A 15,085-nucleotide genomic window follows, 5' to 3' on the forward strand; every position below is an offset into this window, starting at 1 on the left:
GGAAAGACGAAATTCCAAAATGATCATGCCCCAGATGACTGGATTATGCATGATTGCCCCCTCTATATTTTGCACTTCATATGACATTATATTGCTGTTATAATTTTTAAAAGTATCCTTTTTTAAAAAACAGGTTATCTCTAAGCGGTGGGACTGAGGAAGGCTTTAAAATATTTCTTCATTTTGCTTATCGGTATTTTTCTATAATGAATGTGCACTACCTCCGTGAAAAGAAAAACATTAAAATATATTAAACAAATTTTACAATTGGAGATAGAATTGGAGCGGGGTGGGAAGTATGGGAGAACAATGAACCAGCCACAGCAAGCAAGTAATTAACCCTTCAAGCCCCTGGGACCTCGGCCGAGCACTGCGAGGTCAGTGGGTATGTAAAGGAGGCAGCCAAGGAAGCCAAAAGATTTTCTTTTTTTTTCCCCCCCGGGAGTAGTAGGACGACATAGTGATAATAGCCATCACCTGAGAGAATGCAGTGGAAGTTACTTTTGTATGAGCTCCTGGAGCACAGCAACCGTTCCTTATTCATCTCTGTATCCCCAACAGAGTGTCTGCCAAATAGTAGGTGTTCAGTAAATTTTTGTTTCATTGAAATTGTTGTTGAAGGCGTAAACGCTGCTAGAAATAGACGTTATCAAACAAAAAGCTAGTGGAACTCTTTGAAAAATGGGCTCCTGTGGTCTGGGAAACAAAACCCCTAAATGGCCATGTGCCAGCAATCTAAGAGACCCACTCAGGCAGGCTTAAGCAGATTAACACCTACTGGCTTGGGTGAGAAACCCTTTCTGCCTGGGGACCAGAAAAGAACACCCCTTACATTCCCTTTCCTATCAGTGGGACCTCCAGTGAGAATTGCTGCTTCTTTTTTAAGGAAACTAATAAAAGAAAATGTGTGCAATTAACAGTTTGTGCTTAATTTTTAAGACCGCTCTGATGCTTTTTACTTACTGGCATAACAATAACAAACCTTCCCTATGTGCTTAATTCCCACATCTTTCTCTTATTCTTCCCTCCCTGTATGCCCACCCTTACTTAAAAGTCTGAGGATCGTGGAGAAAACCCCCTGAGCTTTGAGAATTCTATAAAGATCCCCAAAGATCTAAAAATCCTACAAAGATAAGTGTTGTCCATGTTGTAGTATTAAAACTAAAACTGCAGGAGAGGAAGATTTTCTTTCTTCCCATCCCCAACAGAATGTTTTTCTTCCCTGAGTTTTTGTTATTGTCATTTTTCCTGGAGGGGGCTTGGAATATAACAGGCGGTCAGAAATAACTTGTTGAGGGGTGCCTGGGTGGCTCAGTCGTTAAGTGTCTGCCTTTGGCTCAGGTCCTGATCCCAGGGTCCTGGGATCGAGCCCCCCATCAGGCTCCCTGCTCCCTGCTCCGTGGAAAGCCTGCTTCTCCCTCTCCCACTCCCCCTGCTTGTGTTCCCTCTCTCGCTGTGTCTCTGTCAAATAAATAAAATCTTAAAAAAAAAAAAAGAAAGAACTTGTTGAATAAATGAATGAATGATTAATCATCCAACATAAACCAGACTTCAAGCTACTTTCTTTTTATACACTAATTCACTGAATCTTGGCAATAACCTTTTTTTTTTTTAATTTTATGTATTTATTTGACAGAGAGAGAGCGCGAGAGAGGGAACACAAGCAGGGGGAGTGAGAGAGGGAGAAGCAGACTCCCGGCTGAGCAGGGAGCCCGATGCGGGGTTCAATCCCAGGACCCTGGGATCACGACCTGAGCCAAAGGCAGACGCTTAACCACTCAGCCACTCAGGTGCCCCTTGGCAATAACCTTTTGAGGAAGGTGGTATTACCTCCTTTTTTCAAGTGAGAAAATTGTGGCCCAAGACTTGTTCAAATTTGAACCCGGATCCTGCCCAACTCCAAAGCCTTTCTACAACAACAGCGGCTTCTCACACTTGAATGTGCGTCTGAATCCCTGGAGATCTTGTTAAAAATGCAGATTCTGATTCAATAGGTTGGGAGTTGAGCCAGCAATTCTGCATTTAAAACAAGCTTCTAAATGATGGTAATGCTCTTGGTCCATGGACCCCACTTTGAGTAGCAAGGCTCTCTAAGCCACTGCCTCCTGTTGTTCACGTGGAGTGTTGAGGGCCATCAAAGATCAGAAGTTGTAGGGTTCTAGTACAGACTTGCGAAAATTCAGGCTACTTTCCAGGCTACCTGGCCGCACCCTTCCTTCAGATCTTGAACTAAACTGTTTGAACCTTTTCCCCCGCTAGGATTCTATGAACCATCACAGATGTTGCTCAGGTTTTGATCTAACCTAAGCCTTTTGTTAGTACCTTCCTGAGAAATAAGCTCCTTTAAGTATGTCTAGATTTTGGGGCTGTCTAGACAGTAGCCACTAGCCGCAGATGGCCCTTTAAATTTAACTAAAACAAAATACAATTCGAAAATTCAGTTCCTTAATTGCAGTAGCCACCTTTCAAGTGCTCAGTAGCCCTGTGTGCTTAGGGTCTACTGCTTTGGACAGCTCAGATTAAAAAAAAAAAAGTTGCTATCATCACAGAAAATTCTATTTGAATGGTGTCCCCTTACAGTATTTGCTATTAAGCAAACATTTCGTGTAAACTTCAAGACTGAGACAGGAAAAGAAGATTTCATATGTATACATTTATCCCATTGGCCATCTATCCTCCAGGGAATAGTGCTTAAGGAGAATACTTGCTGAAGTTGAAAACCTCATCTGTTTGGGTGACTTTATCAGTAGCTCCCGGGCCAAAATCTGATTGACAAAACTGGCTGGGAGCAGCAAATGGATCCGTTCCCAGAGAGAGCTGCTGGTTCAGAATCTGGCCCTGCCTACCTCTGCAGCTTCCCCTGCTGCCACTTTCCACTTATTTATCCACATTAGTCAGTCCTCACTATGCCAGGCTCTTCTCTGCCTCAGGCCTTTGCCCGTGCTGTTCCCCACGACCTAGAATGACCTTTTCCTCTCCCCAGACTTTATGTGGCTGACCCTTTCTGACATTCCGGGTCTTGGATAAATGCTACCTCCTTAGAGAGGCCTCCTCTGACCATTTCCTAGCACACTCTTATTCTCATTATGACCATTTGAAATGGCTATGGACCTGGTAGTTTACTTCTGTATTGACTCTCTTACCCACTAGGAGCATGCAGGCGGTGACTCTGCCTGTTCTTATCACCCTGTGCCCCCAGGACACAGCACAGATTAGACACAAAAGAAGTCAACAGAATGGACGAGCAAATCCAGAGGCCCCCAACACCAAGCCAAGACCTGACAATGTGAAGTCAAGAAGAGATTCATCAATCTGTTTTCAGTCCCAGCTTATATTTCCTAATTCCATTCCTTTAGAGAAAAGGAAGCAGCAGGGCTGGAGGAGGGGGCATTCACTGGCAGGGACAACTCCGAGGATGTGTCAGTGAGTCATCTTAGGCTCTGGGGCGGGGCTGCCATGTCCACCATGGCCCATTCCTTTTAGCTGCCTCAGAATAACTGAGCTTTTGTTATTTGGAAAGAGTAGGAGCCAGTTATCTTTGTTACATCCTCAACTGATGGAGAGAAGATGCAGCTGGGCAGGCCAGATGTTCTACAGTTAGGGCCATTTATAAGGAATTTGCCTTTATTTCTTTAGGCATCCTAGCATCTCAGTGATTTAATTTGCCGGTTTTGTGGTGCAGGGAACCCATGGTGGGAAGGTGAAAACATGAGTTTAATAGTTAACTTTTATTGTCATTGCTAAAGGAGGGACTACTTCAAATGACATCATAAACCGGTCTCCGAGCCCTTCCGAGGCCTCACAGGGAAAGAGCGGGAGGTATACAGTTTGCGTTAAATGACATTGAAGAATTGCAGCCCAATGTCATGTTAAGTGGGCCAGTTTGGCACCACCTGCCATGCTCCTGAGGAGGAGAAAAGCCAGTTTTTCTTAACGAAAATGAAGGTTTCTGACCTTTGCTGGGCCAAGATTGAGATGGCAAGCTCACAAAGTTAGGGAAGAAAATGGATAAGTGGGGCTAGATTTTACCTCGTGGAAATCTGTTGAAACGGAATCCTTTACCCAGTAACTTATCATGGCCTCCCCATAGACTTGAACATGCCCAAACAAAATCAGCCAGTATCAGGTTCCATTTTAGGTGCCCAATACTCCTTTCCTTTCACTTTCTTCCACACCCCCCTCCATGCCTTCAAAAACAATGAATGAAAACAGTCCTAAGAAAACATATTTAGAAATACATGTAGGTATGGGCATAGAACGAGACAGAGCCATAGATAAGCAGAGTGGCTGTTTTCCTAGTAAGTCATAACTCATTATCTATAATAAAGGACTTTGTATTCACTAGAGCTTGTACCAAAGGATGCCAAAAGATTATGTGCAATGAATTAATTTTCTCTTTGTGCTCACCAAGCAGACATAATACTGTTCTCTTTTTCACAGTTGAAAAATGGGGAAGTGTCCGTCAAAAGTGAGACATTGATATGTGGAAAAGTTGCAGACACCTGATGGGCCCTGACTCTAACTCGAACTTGATAATACCTATTATCACCTGAGGGATGATATTCAGAGCATGCTGAGACCCAGCAAAATAACTAGGTCACATAAAATTTCATTTAACGTATTAATAAACTGTTTTTAGCAGTGGTGGTTTGGTTTTGTTTAATTTTCCCCACTTCTTGCTTTCTGGTTTGGGTCCTTTTTAAAAATTTGCTTTTGCTTTTTTTTTTTTTTTTTAATTGTTAACCACTTCAGATACTTTTTGGAAAGTCATGGTATATAAATCTGCCAGTAATTTTAAGATGGAAATAAAAATTAACTGGGCATGAAGACCATATGTTGAGTTAACTTTTTAAAAAAAGAAAAATGGCAAATGCATTTTATAAGATACACAATAATTATTTTCCAATTCACAACATTGGTCAACGAAATATTTGCATAAATCCCCCAATTTAAGAAACCTACCATAGTATATTTCCTAATATCCTGGGATATTAGGAAATATCAGGGATACATGTGCTTTATAATGCAATATCTATAAAACCATACATGTTGTTAGGAAATTATGTCTCCTCCAAGACCATGACCCACATGCATGCCAAGATCCAGTCCAATTTAGCAATGGAGTATTTCAAAAGTGGTACTTGAGAAAAATATTACACATAGTTTTATCTAGGATGACATTTTTAATGCCCCCTGGAGATGTCTGAGAACAAAGCAGGAATGTGCCAAAATCTTCAAAGGTTACGATCATCTGAAGAGAACCTGTTTCACATTTGTATTTCTAAGAAGCTACTTTTATGACTCTTGAACACATTGCACAGAAATCTCTGAACACATTTATGATATTCCTGTGGGTTTGACTATCACACCTGCCACACCTTGAGGCCTCCACAGTGCTGTGAGGAAAACCAGGCAGACTCACTAGCCGGGTGAGAATTATGAAGAGATTCTAGACATCCTGCCTTCACAGCCCTCCTGTCCCCTTCTTTCCTTACAGTCTCCTTGCTGGACAAGCTGCTACGCTGCAGGAAAGTTCTCACCCAAACTGCTTCTGCTCCACAATGCACAACTGTTTGATTTGCATAATTTCCCTGTTTATTTTCGCAGTGAGGATGTTATCACCAACTGGCTCACGTGCATCTCCCAGGGGGATGGGGGTGAGGCTGAGAGCCCTTCTTACCCTCCTGGTTCCTTCCCGACTAAGGCGGAAGACTGGGGATCCCTACCCCATGCTCCGGCCTGGGGAGGACCCCTGAGCGGCTGAAGAGCTGTGAACAGGGCTCAAGTTCTCTTCCCGTTTCATTCACAGTGACTAAGGTGGTTCTTTCCCGTTCGGCTTTCCTTCCCAAGCCTCCTAAACAGGAATGACAAGAGCCCACGACGGAGGGAAAATGGGAGGGATGGGTGGTGGCGGGGGGGGGGAGGGGGTCGCGTTCTTCCTCCTCAAAGTGGAAACAAAACACTATTCCAGGTGCATCCATGTAAACAGATATGTGATGCCAAAATGTAAATTTCCACAGAATAGGAGGGCACTTTCCAGCTGTGTACCCAACGTGAAATCAAAGCTCCATCTAATGCCAATTACTGACCACCCTACTTCTCAATACTCTGAAGAATCCGGTCTCCTTAGTGGTCCCTGACAAAGGACCGCTGAGTTCATTGGCGGGCAAGTTTCTGCCCCTGGCCAAGTGCAGAGAGGTCAGACACATTATAGGCTCTTAAGCACCTGCTCATTCCCTCTCTGAGTAGCACTAGTTCTCAAGAGAAAGGAAACGAGGGAAGGATTTAATCGAAGATTCCTAGGATATATACTGTATCTTCTCTGAAAATGACATGCTCTCTCTTGCCTCCAGGTCTTTGTACTAATACTTAGTCCCTCTGCCAAGACTACCTTCTCTCGCATTATTCAGCCTTCCCAGACCCTCCAGATACACAGCCTCATTTTGTGCTCCTCTATTCCTTTCTCCCCAAATCAGCCCAACTTAGCACTCCTCACATTATTTGTGACTGCCAGCTTGCTTATCAGAACCCGAACCTCTAAATAATAAACTCCCAGGAGTCAAGGACCTCAAGTGTTTAGTATATAGAAGCCACTGGAGAAATACTTATTGGATAAATGGATAGATAAATGGGTGGACATGTAAGTGAATGAAGGGGTAAAAAACATCATAAATAGGGCAATCTCACCCTATTTATTTGGTCTTCAAAAACATGCAATTTAGTCCCTAGTCTATTCTGAAAACAATTCTATTCTAAGTAGAACTAGGATATAAGTGCGAGCAGTGATTTGGAGAAGGAGCCTGCTCACAGGCTTGAGTGCAAGGTGGTGGACTCGGCCCCCGCACTTTGAGGAGGCACAGCTTCAGGGAAACCAGCCCGGTGGGCCTCGAGAAAGTGGACAGACAAGAGTGGAGGCAGGTCACCAGCTTGAGAGGCCGCTGGGGGTTCAGGAGAGGTGGGGAAGGCCCGAACACACGGCAGTGGTGGGATGGGAAGAAATGGGTCTGTCAAATTACCCTTCATTTCCCACCTGCTCTCTGCAGTTACATGAGGCCGTGTGACTGAGTCCTCGCTTCAGGGAATTTAAGTGGAAGGGACCCGGCACCACCTTCAGGCCAGGGCCTTTGAGAGAGTGGGCTTTCCTCCCCACACCCACCTTCTATTTCTGTCCGCTGGTTGCAGACTTGACGAAGCCCAAAGGCAGTGGGCCTCGAGCTAGCGTGTATCAGAAGCACCTTGGAGGCGTGTTAAGCAAACCTCTGGGCCTCGCCCCTAGAGTTTCTGATTCAGAAGGTCTGTGATGGGACCTGATAACGAGCATTTCTAACACGTTCCCAGGAGATGCTGAGACTGCTGGTCCACGAACTGCACTTTGAGAACCACTGCCCTGGGGTATGGTGCAACCTAATCTTGAAAGACCAAGTGTTTCCAAATAGTTGCATTAAAGAGAGCCCCCTCTCTGACCTAGACTCCCTGCCAGGACTGTCTACAAGCCCGAAATTGGCTTCTCCTGTGTTAACTCCATACATTTTAGATCTGTTACAGTAGCTTAGCCTATCCTAATAATACAGGAGCTGAGGGGAAAGATTTGAAGCCGACTCCCAGATTTGGGGTTGGGTGACTGGGAGAATAGTTAAGCAGGTTTGGAAGGAAAGAGGATGAGTGGATTATCACAGTCTTAGGAGCCCTCCACTCCACAAGGACTGGTCATTCTGCTGGCTCAGCCCCACCCAGGGCCCATCTAGCAGAAGGTCATGTCTGCCTTTCATTCCTCTCCTGTCAGTTCCTTGGTGGCTTCTAAGGCCGCCTTCACATGTCCCCTCTCTCCTGCAAGGTTCCCTCCTGCCTGCCAGAGTTCGGGTGGGAAGGGAGGGGACTGCTGCTTCCTCTGGCCCCTGTAGCATTGGCCGTGGCCCTCACCTTCTTGGCATTAATCACAGTATGCCCTTCTGTCTGGATCGTTCCTCGCTGTTCGCAAAGCACTTTGGCCTCTCTTACCTCGTCTGATCCCCACAGCAACCACATGAGCTGCTCTAGAAGCAGGCACACGCACGCACACACAAACGGTGTGTTATCATATATTAGCTAACACTTGTTGAATATTCCACCTACACAATCTCACTTCCATGAGTCTCATGAGCAATGTCTTAAGGACATTTGTTGAATGGCTGAGTGACTGTGGTGCCCGGAACAAGGGATTTAAGCTTTCTCACCCTCCACTTCTCCTCCACAACCTTGCAGGGTTACCCGGGTGACAGCGGACCTTAGCAACTAGTTATTATCATCCTTGTATCACCTCTTCTTCTCCATTTCTAAACCGTGTCTTGGCATTCAAGATCCTTCAGGAAGTGACTCCAGCCTCACAAGATCCCTCCACAGACCTCCTACATTTCAGACAAAGTTTCCCGTGCCCTGAGAAGGCCCCACACGTCCCCACCCCTGTGCATCTGTTCACACCGCCCTCTGTCTAGAAGGCCCTTCTGCTCCACCGTCCTCCGTTAAAATGAAGATCCACTCCTTTGTGAGGTCTTCCTCGGTGCCTCCCACCAGAGGGAGTCTCCGCTTCCCTGGGAACCCCAGAGCATCAGTCTGTACCTTGCTTACCGCCCCCGCCTCGACATGGTTGCCATGTCTTAGCATATGGCTTCCTGGCTGCCCTACTTCCCAGAGATGCCTCTCAACTTCTGGTTCACAGAGAGCTCCCTTTCTCGTTTTCAAGAAAGAATGGCTGTGTATTAATTTATGTCTTATATCATTCTCATCATTTCAGTGGCTTAGTTGGGGGGATGGTGATTATCATGTACTCAGTCTGCCAACTTGAAAACAAAAGCATGAAGAATATGTACATACGAATAAATGAGTAACTGCAAGGCATCTGTAAATCCAGGCGAATACTTGGCATTGTTTTGGGGGGTTGAGGGGAAGAACGTTTTTCCAGAAAGCTCTTGCTTTAAATACCAACTCCGCACTCAAAGCCTCCGGGGGGACCTTTCATTACCTGTGGTGCTGAGGCCCGTGTACTCAGGGGATGGGTGGCTGACGGGGGAGGACGGAGGTGGCACTTCCATGGACGTGGCAGATTTTGCTGGTGAAAACGACGGCACCGGGGAAGGGGTTGGCGGGGTGGCCTCTGTCAAGACAATCTCTTCTCGGACTTCTGCTATGGGTAGAGAAAGGGTGGGTCCTCAGAGCCAAAGGTCAAGGCAAGTTGTCTTTAAAGGACTTTAAAAATGGAAATATTCTTTCTCATCTGTGTCATGTCACCCTTCTGCTTCAAGCCCTTTGATGATTTTGCACCACCATCATGGCGTGCAAGGCAATTCCATACACATGTGTGCCCACTCTAAAGAAGAAAAAGACATCACTGGTTTCACACCACCTGGCCTGCCCACTACAACTGAATTCTTTGGAAGACAGAGCTAAAGAAACACAGAGCATGGAAGGAAGGGTACAAATCAAATCGCCAAGTAGAGCAATCCCCAGTGAAATGCCAGCTTACCAGTGCTTCCTTCTCCCTTCATGGCTCGCATGAGCTCATTGGCCCGCTCCTGACAGTGTAGGGATTCTAACAGGTAGAGCACGTAGTCATCAAACATCAAGTGAATTAAGTGAAAGGACCCTGGTAAGAGAAGATCCAAACAGAAAGGTAAGTCATGGCAGCTCATGTACGCCCCTCCACCTGCTCAATCGTCCATGTTACCTTGGGCTCCACTGCTCTGTTCAAGTCTCTCATTCCCCCACTCCATTATCATCTCTGCATGGTCAAAAGTTGCTCCTCTTTGCTGTATCCTCAGCCTAGCCTAATGCTTGACATAAGGTGTCACTAACACTTTGTAGCAAGTGAGTCTTTTCCTTGCTCAATCTGGCTCATCAAAAATGGCACCCATTGAGCCATCTATCCAAATGCCATTGAGCCAGTTGAGCCCTCATAGACCCACTGGCCTCATCCTCATCTGAGCACGACTCACTTTGTTCACCATGTACTGACATGGTGTCTTTCATTTTTATCTCCTCCACAAGTTATGTTTTATTTCCCCGATTGGACTTTAAGGATGTCCATGGCAGGGATTTTGCCTTCTAGTTCCCTATACCAATGTACCTGATAATCCTGGGAGCAGAATTGAAAATTAAAATCTGCAACAACTGAATTATTTCCTTAAATGTTTCTGAGACCTCTGTTTAACACATGGTTCTTAGAAAAGGTATTAGATTGAAAATATATGGTATTCTCAAATTCTTAAGAGTAGATTGTTTCATAAAAAGGGATGTAAACAATCCTCTCCAAAGATTTTTCCAAAGTGCCAGCCTCTGTGTTTAAAGTCTTATATTCTCTCATTTAATCTCTACAACCACCCCATAAGGTAGGTACTTATGTTCCTATTATAACACATTATTTCAAAACCATCTTTTCTTGCATGTCGTGCTGCCACCATGGCCAGTCGGATGATCCACATGTGGAAGGGACTCGATTAATGTCTGCTGTAATCAGGCCTCAGGAATGCCAGAGCCAGAGGGGCCAGACCTTCGTCTCCAGTCCCATGCTTCCAGCTCCCAAGGGGACATCTCCATGTGGCTATTCTGCTTCCCATGAAATGTCCAAAACTTCTCACCCACCTATGTACAGCTGACCTCCTTTTCCCATTTCCCTCTAGTTTGCTTTTTTAGAGGACCTGGAAGACTCTCTGGTATTACTTATACTGTGATTCCATCATCACCACCATGACCTTTATCACTGTCCTAGTCATAGTCATCATCATCATCGTCATGCTTACCACGTGCCCAAACTCTACTAAGCCCTTAACACATGTCTGCTCCTCACCACAGACTGGGATAGGTGGTACTGTCCTCCCTTATGGAGCAGGAAAGGAGTCTCTCCATTAGCAGTATGTAGGGATTTGCCTCAATTTGGTCTGGCTCCAAAATCTGTTCCCAGTCCCCTACAGATCATCCGGTTCAGTCTGCTCACAGCACAGATGGGAAAATCAAAGACTAGGTCCCAGAAGGGCCCTTTGAGTTGGGAGCTATGCCTCTTCAAGTCTCAGGAATAGGGTGCTGGGGCTATAGCTCCAGTTGTATAACTGGTTAGTGCACGATACTTGTAAGAAATAAGGTGATGGGGGCCAGCTGGGGGTAACAGGACGACTCCTCCTTGGTAGAATTCATCACTCTTCTTTTTAATTCCACCTTCTTGGTGGAATTTATCAATTTTCTTTTTAATTATACCTGGCTTCTGCACATACACACAGACACACATACACAACCTTCTATAGAAGGCTATAGAAGAAAATGCTCAGCTTAACTCTGAGGCCAGCGGATGCCCAGCAGGTCACGCACACCAACTTCTATCCCCCTCTCTTCAGAGCCTGCCACAACCTCTGGTCCTGGTATCCACAAAGCTCGAGGCCAGGGCCCCGTCCTATACTTTGTCCACACTCTTCCTTCATCCCCAGAGTGTTGTGTCCATTTGAAATTCAGAAAGGGTCAGGTTGTGCTAAATCACTGTGAGATGCAGTCTCCAAAGCTCAACTTTCCATCCACTTCCCCAAAATGGGTCCCGTGAATCACTGAGGAGGTACAGCATTGTGGGTAATTGCATGGGCACTGGATCAATCTGCCCAGGTGGAGATCCAGCTCTGCCACTTAGTAACTTAGACCCTGGATGAGTTACTCTTACTAAATGTTAAAAACAAAACCAGCCATTTCTTGAGCCCTTGCTCTGTGGCAGATTCATTACCTGTATAGACCCATGTAAATGTGCAGAATTATTATCACACTTAATCCTCATCACAACTATAGGAGATGAGTGATACTCTCCTTTTGCAAAGGAGGACGCTGAGACTTAGAGAGGTAAAGTGTCCAATGTCACACAACGAATAACTGGCAGAACTGGGACTTGAACCCAAGACTCTCGGATTCTGGAGTTGTTCTTCAATCATTATGCAACACAGCTCTCTAAAAGGGAAGACAGTACAACCCCTTGTTTTGGTTTACAGAAGTACTAACCATAATGAGGAAAAGGACACATTAGTTGTTTAATGAATGGTAACTACTTGTTATCTGTAAAGTCCCTTTTGCTCCTGATGTTTTAAGATCCCATAGGATATTATATCATAATATGATTGTTTTGCTCATACAACCAAAGAGGTCAAAAGAAAGCATCAATTACTTGAAAGGGTCTTCAAAATGAAAAAAATATTTGCTGCAATGTTGCTCTAGGTCAGTAAGGATAGAAAGAAATACACTGAGGAACAATAAATTAGAATGGAAAACTCTAGATAATGAAAATGGGTTTAGTAGTTTTATCACAGGCAGATGCCTTGGAAATCATCTATACACCCTTCTCTTTTATAGACAAGGAAACAAAGATCTGACGAGGTGAAGAAATTTGCCCAAGACTGCACAGTTAGAAACATCAGATCTGGGCTTGGAGGCCAGTACTCTGGGGCAAGTTTTGAATCGGGGCTTCAAGCTCTCCTCCTTAATGGCTCTGATCAGTTACCCAACTGGTCTATAATTTTCAATCACCTTTTGAAGAGTTTGTAGAGCTACTGCTACCTGCCTACTAGTGTGCCAAGTGCTTTCAGTACAAAATAACTCAAAGCTCAGTCCCTGAGTCCACAAAAGCTACAAGGTCCTCTGTAGCAAAAGTCAATCATTAAGATAATTGGGCAACAAACAGTTCAGTGCTGGGGCGGGGAGAGGGCCATGGCCATGAGAACAATGCAAGGAGAAGAGGGCAAAGTGAAAAAGGGGATACGGAAAGACTGAGAGAGGGAGAGAGGGGGGCAGGATGGAGGGAGGAAGAGAGCAACATCAAAGACAGAGACACTGACGGGAGAGAGGCATTTACAGCTAACATCCCCTGCTTTATTTCTCTCCCTAGTACTTGTCACCGTTCCCTATACTTTATAACTTGTCTGTATCACGTGCCTCCCTACACTAGACTATAAGCACCATAAATGCAGATGTGTATCTGTTTTTTTCCCCCCACTGTTCTCCATACCCAGTGTCTACAACAGTGCCAGGCACAGAGTAGAGGCTCAATGACTATTTGTTAGATCAATCAATCAAGTGTGCAAGCCCTGTGTACCATCTGTACTGTGCTAACCTCTCTTTCCGGCAACACTGTGAGACTGGCATTATTATTATCTTCAACTAATACATGGGGAAATGAAGGCTCAGAGGGTTTAAACAACTTGCCTAAAGTCACAGAATCGGCATCTGAGCCTGTTATGGATAAAGGTATTAGGACACAGACAAAGATTTTTGTTGCTGTCGCTACGTGTTAACATAGTTTGATCACATTTCATAGAATCAAAGCATTTCTCTTTTCTTATGAACAATTTCAAATATATAGAAAAGTACACAGAATTTTAAAATGAACGGCAGTATACTCAACTCCTGGCTTTATAGCAACTTAATATTTTACTATGTTTGAATCAGATTTGTTTTTTAATTGAAGATAAAGATGAAGCCTCTGTGTTCTCTTCCTTAATTGTATTTCTCTGCCTCCTGGTGTTCAACCCCTAAGGTAATCACTGACTTGAATTTGGTATTTTTATTTGTTCTACTCTTACTACATATAATTATGTATCCATAAATAACGTATGGTGTTGTTTTCTGTTTTCACACTTGGTGTAAATGGCATCATACTTCACAGAGCAGTCTACAACTTGCTTTTGACAATCTATCCACATGGACGCATGTTATGCAGCTCCAGTCGGATGGCCACTGTCTGAATATACCACAATTTATTTATCTGTTCTCCTGGTGATGGAATTTAGGTTGTTTATAACTTTCCACTATTGGAAACTGACACTAATGAATACTTTCTGTACCTGTTTTCTTGTGTCTGCTGGGTCCAAGACTGCCTGCATCTTTAGTCTTATGAGAGAGTGTCCAATTGCTCACCAAAATTCTTTACATTCCTACTGATAGTCTGTGAAATATAATATTTGCCAGTCTGAAGGGTGTGAAATGTTATCTTATTGTCTTTATAATTTGCATTACCCTAATTACTGGAAAGATGCACATCTTTCCATTTGAATTTCCCCTTCTGTGAATCACCTATTCATATACTTTGCTCATTTTTCTGTTGGGGTATTTGAATAATATTGGGGTATATGAATTTCTATTGGGGTATTTAAACAATTTATTTAGAAGGGTTTATTATATATTCAGTTTGTTTGTTATATGCACTGCAAAATATGTTCTTTTCTGTGGCTTTTATCTTTTAACTTTGTTTAAGGTGTGCTTAATAAACACAGGTTTGAAATCCAAATGTAGTTATTTTTGCAATATTTTCTTTATGATTGGTCTTTTTTTGTGCCTTTTTAAATAAATAATTTACTACTTCAAGATCATAAAGATATCATTTCTATTTTCTTCTAAAAGGTTTAAGGTCTTCCCCCCCCCGCCCCATTTAGATGTTTCCTTTCAGAAGTTGTAGACAGGGGTCTAATTTTCTTTTTTGTACCCTAAAATGCTTGTCTAGAAGAAATTTGTCTAATCCACTGATTTTTAATGCTATCTGTGTCATATATACAATCCTCTTGTTTAATAGACAAGGGACAAGGATCTGATTAGGGGAAGACAAGTTTCGTATCCATCTCTCTTGGGCACCCCTGTTCTGTTTCATTGCTCTACCCATCTAACCATGTTACAAACCCACATTGTCTTATTCCATAACAAATATGAGTATTAGGTAAGCCAGACCCTACATCTTGTTCTTCTTCACCTTCAAAATGTCTTTACTATAAATTCTCGGCCTTTTGCTTTTCCACATGAATTTTAACAGCAGATTGTCAAAATCAAAGGGAAAAAATTAAGAATTAGACTAGAATTCTATTGAATCTGTGTATTAATTGATAGAAAGCTCTCCTTGACGTTGACTCTTTCCAAACATGAACAGGAGATCTTCTCCTTGAAGATCTTCAAACAATTTTTATTAGAATTTTATAGTATTTTTTAGTTTCTTTTGCTCTCTTGAATGGTATATGCGTGTGTGTATTTATATATACTATGATATATACCTAATATATGTTAGTATATACTTAATATATACACAACTCAATAATATTTTCTA

At 43.5% G+C, this 15,085-nt stretch overlaps 1 protein-coding gene across 2 annotated transcripts in view; it reads right to left on the reverse strand.

The window, feature by feature from the left end:
* RFX4 (regulatory factor X4) overlaps positions 1–15,085 on the reverse strand; it is a 133,952-nt gene that overhangs the window by 13,551 nt on the left and 105,316 nt on the right. For both annotated transcript variants that reach the window (XM_021687598.2, XM_021687600.2), the window contains 2 exons: positions 9,500–9,619; positions 8,999–9,160 (listed from right to left, as the gene is read on the reverse strand). In XM_021687598.2, the coding sequence (XP_021543273.1) occupies positions 8,999–9,160; positions 9,500–9,619 (282 nt within the window). The remainder of the gene's footprint in view (positions 1–8,998; positions 9,161–9,499; positions 9,620–15,085) is intronic.

Source organism: Neomonachus schauinslandi, chromosome 5 (assembly GCF_002201575.2).
Source record: "Neomonachus schauinslandi chromosome 5, ASM220157v2, whole genome shotgun sequence".
Taxonomy (NCBI): Eukaryota; Metazoa; Chordata; class Mammalia; order Carnivora; family Phocidae; genus Neomonachus; species Neomonachus schauinslandi.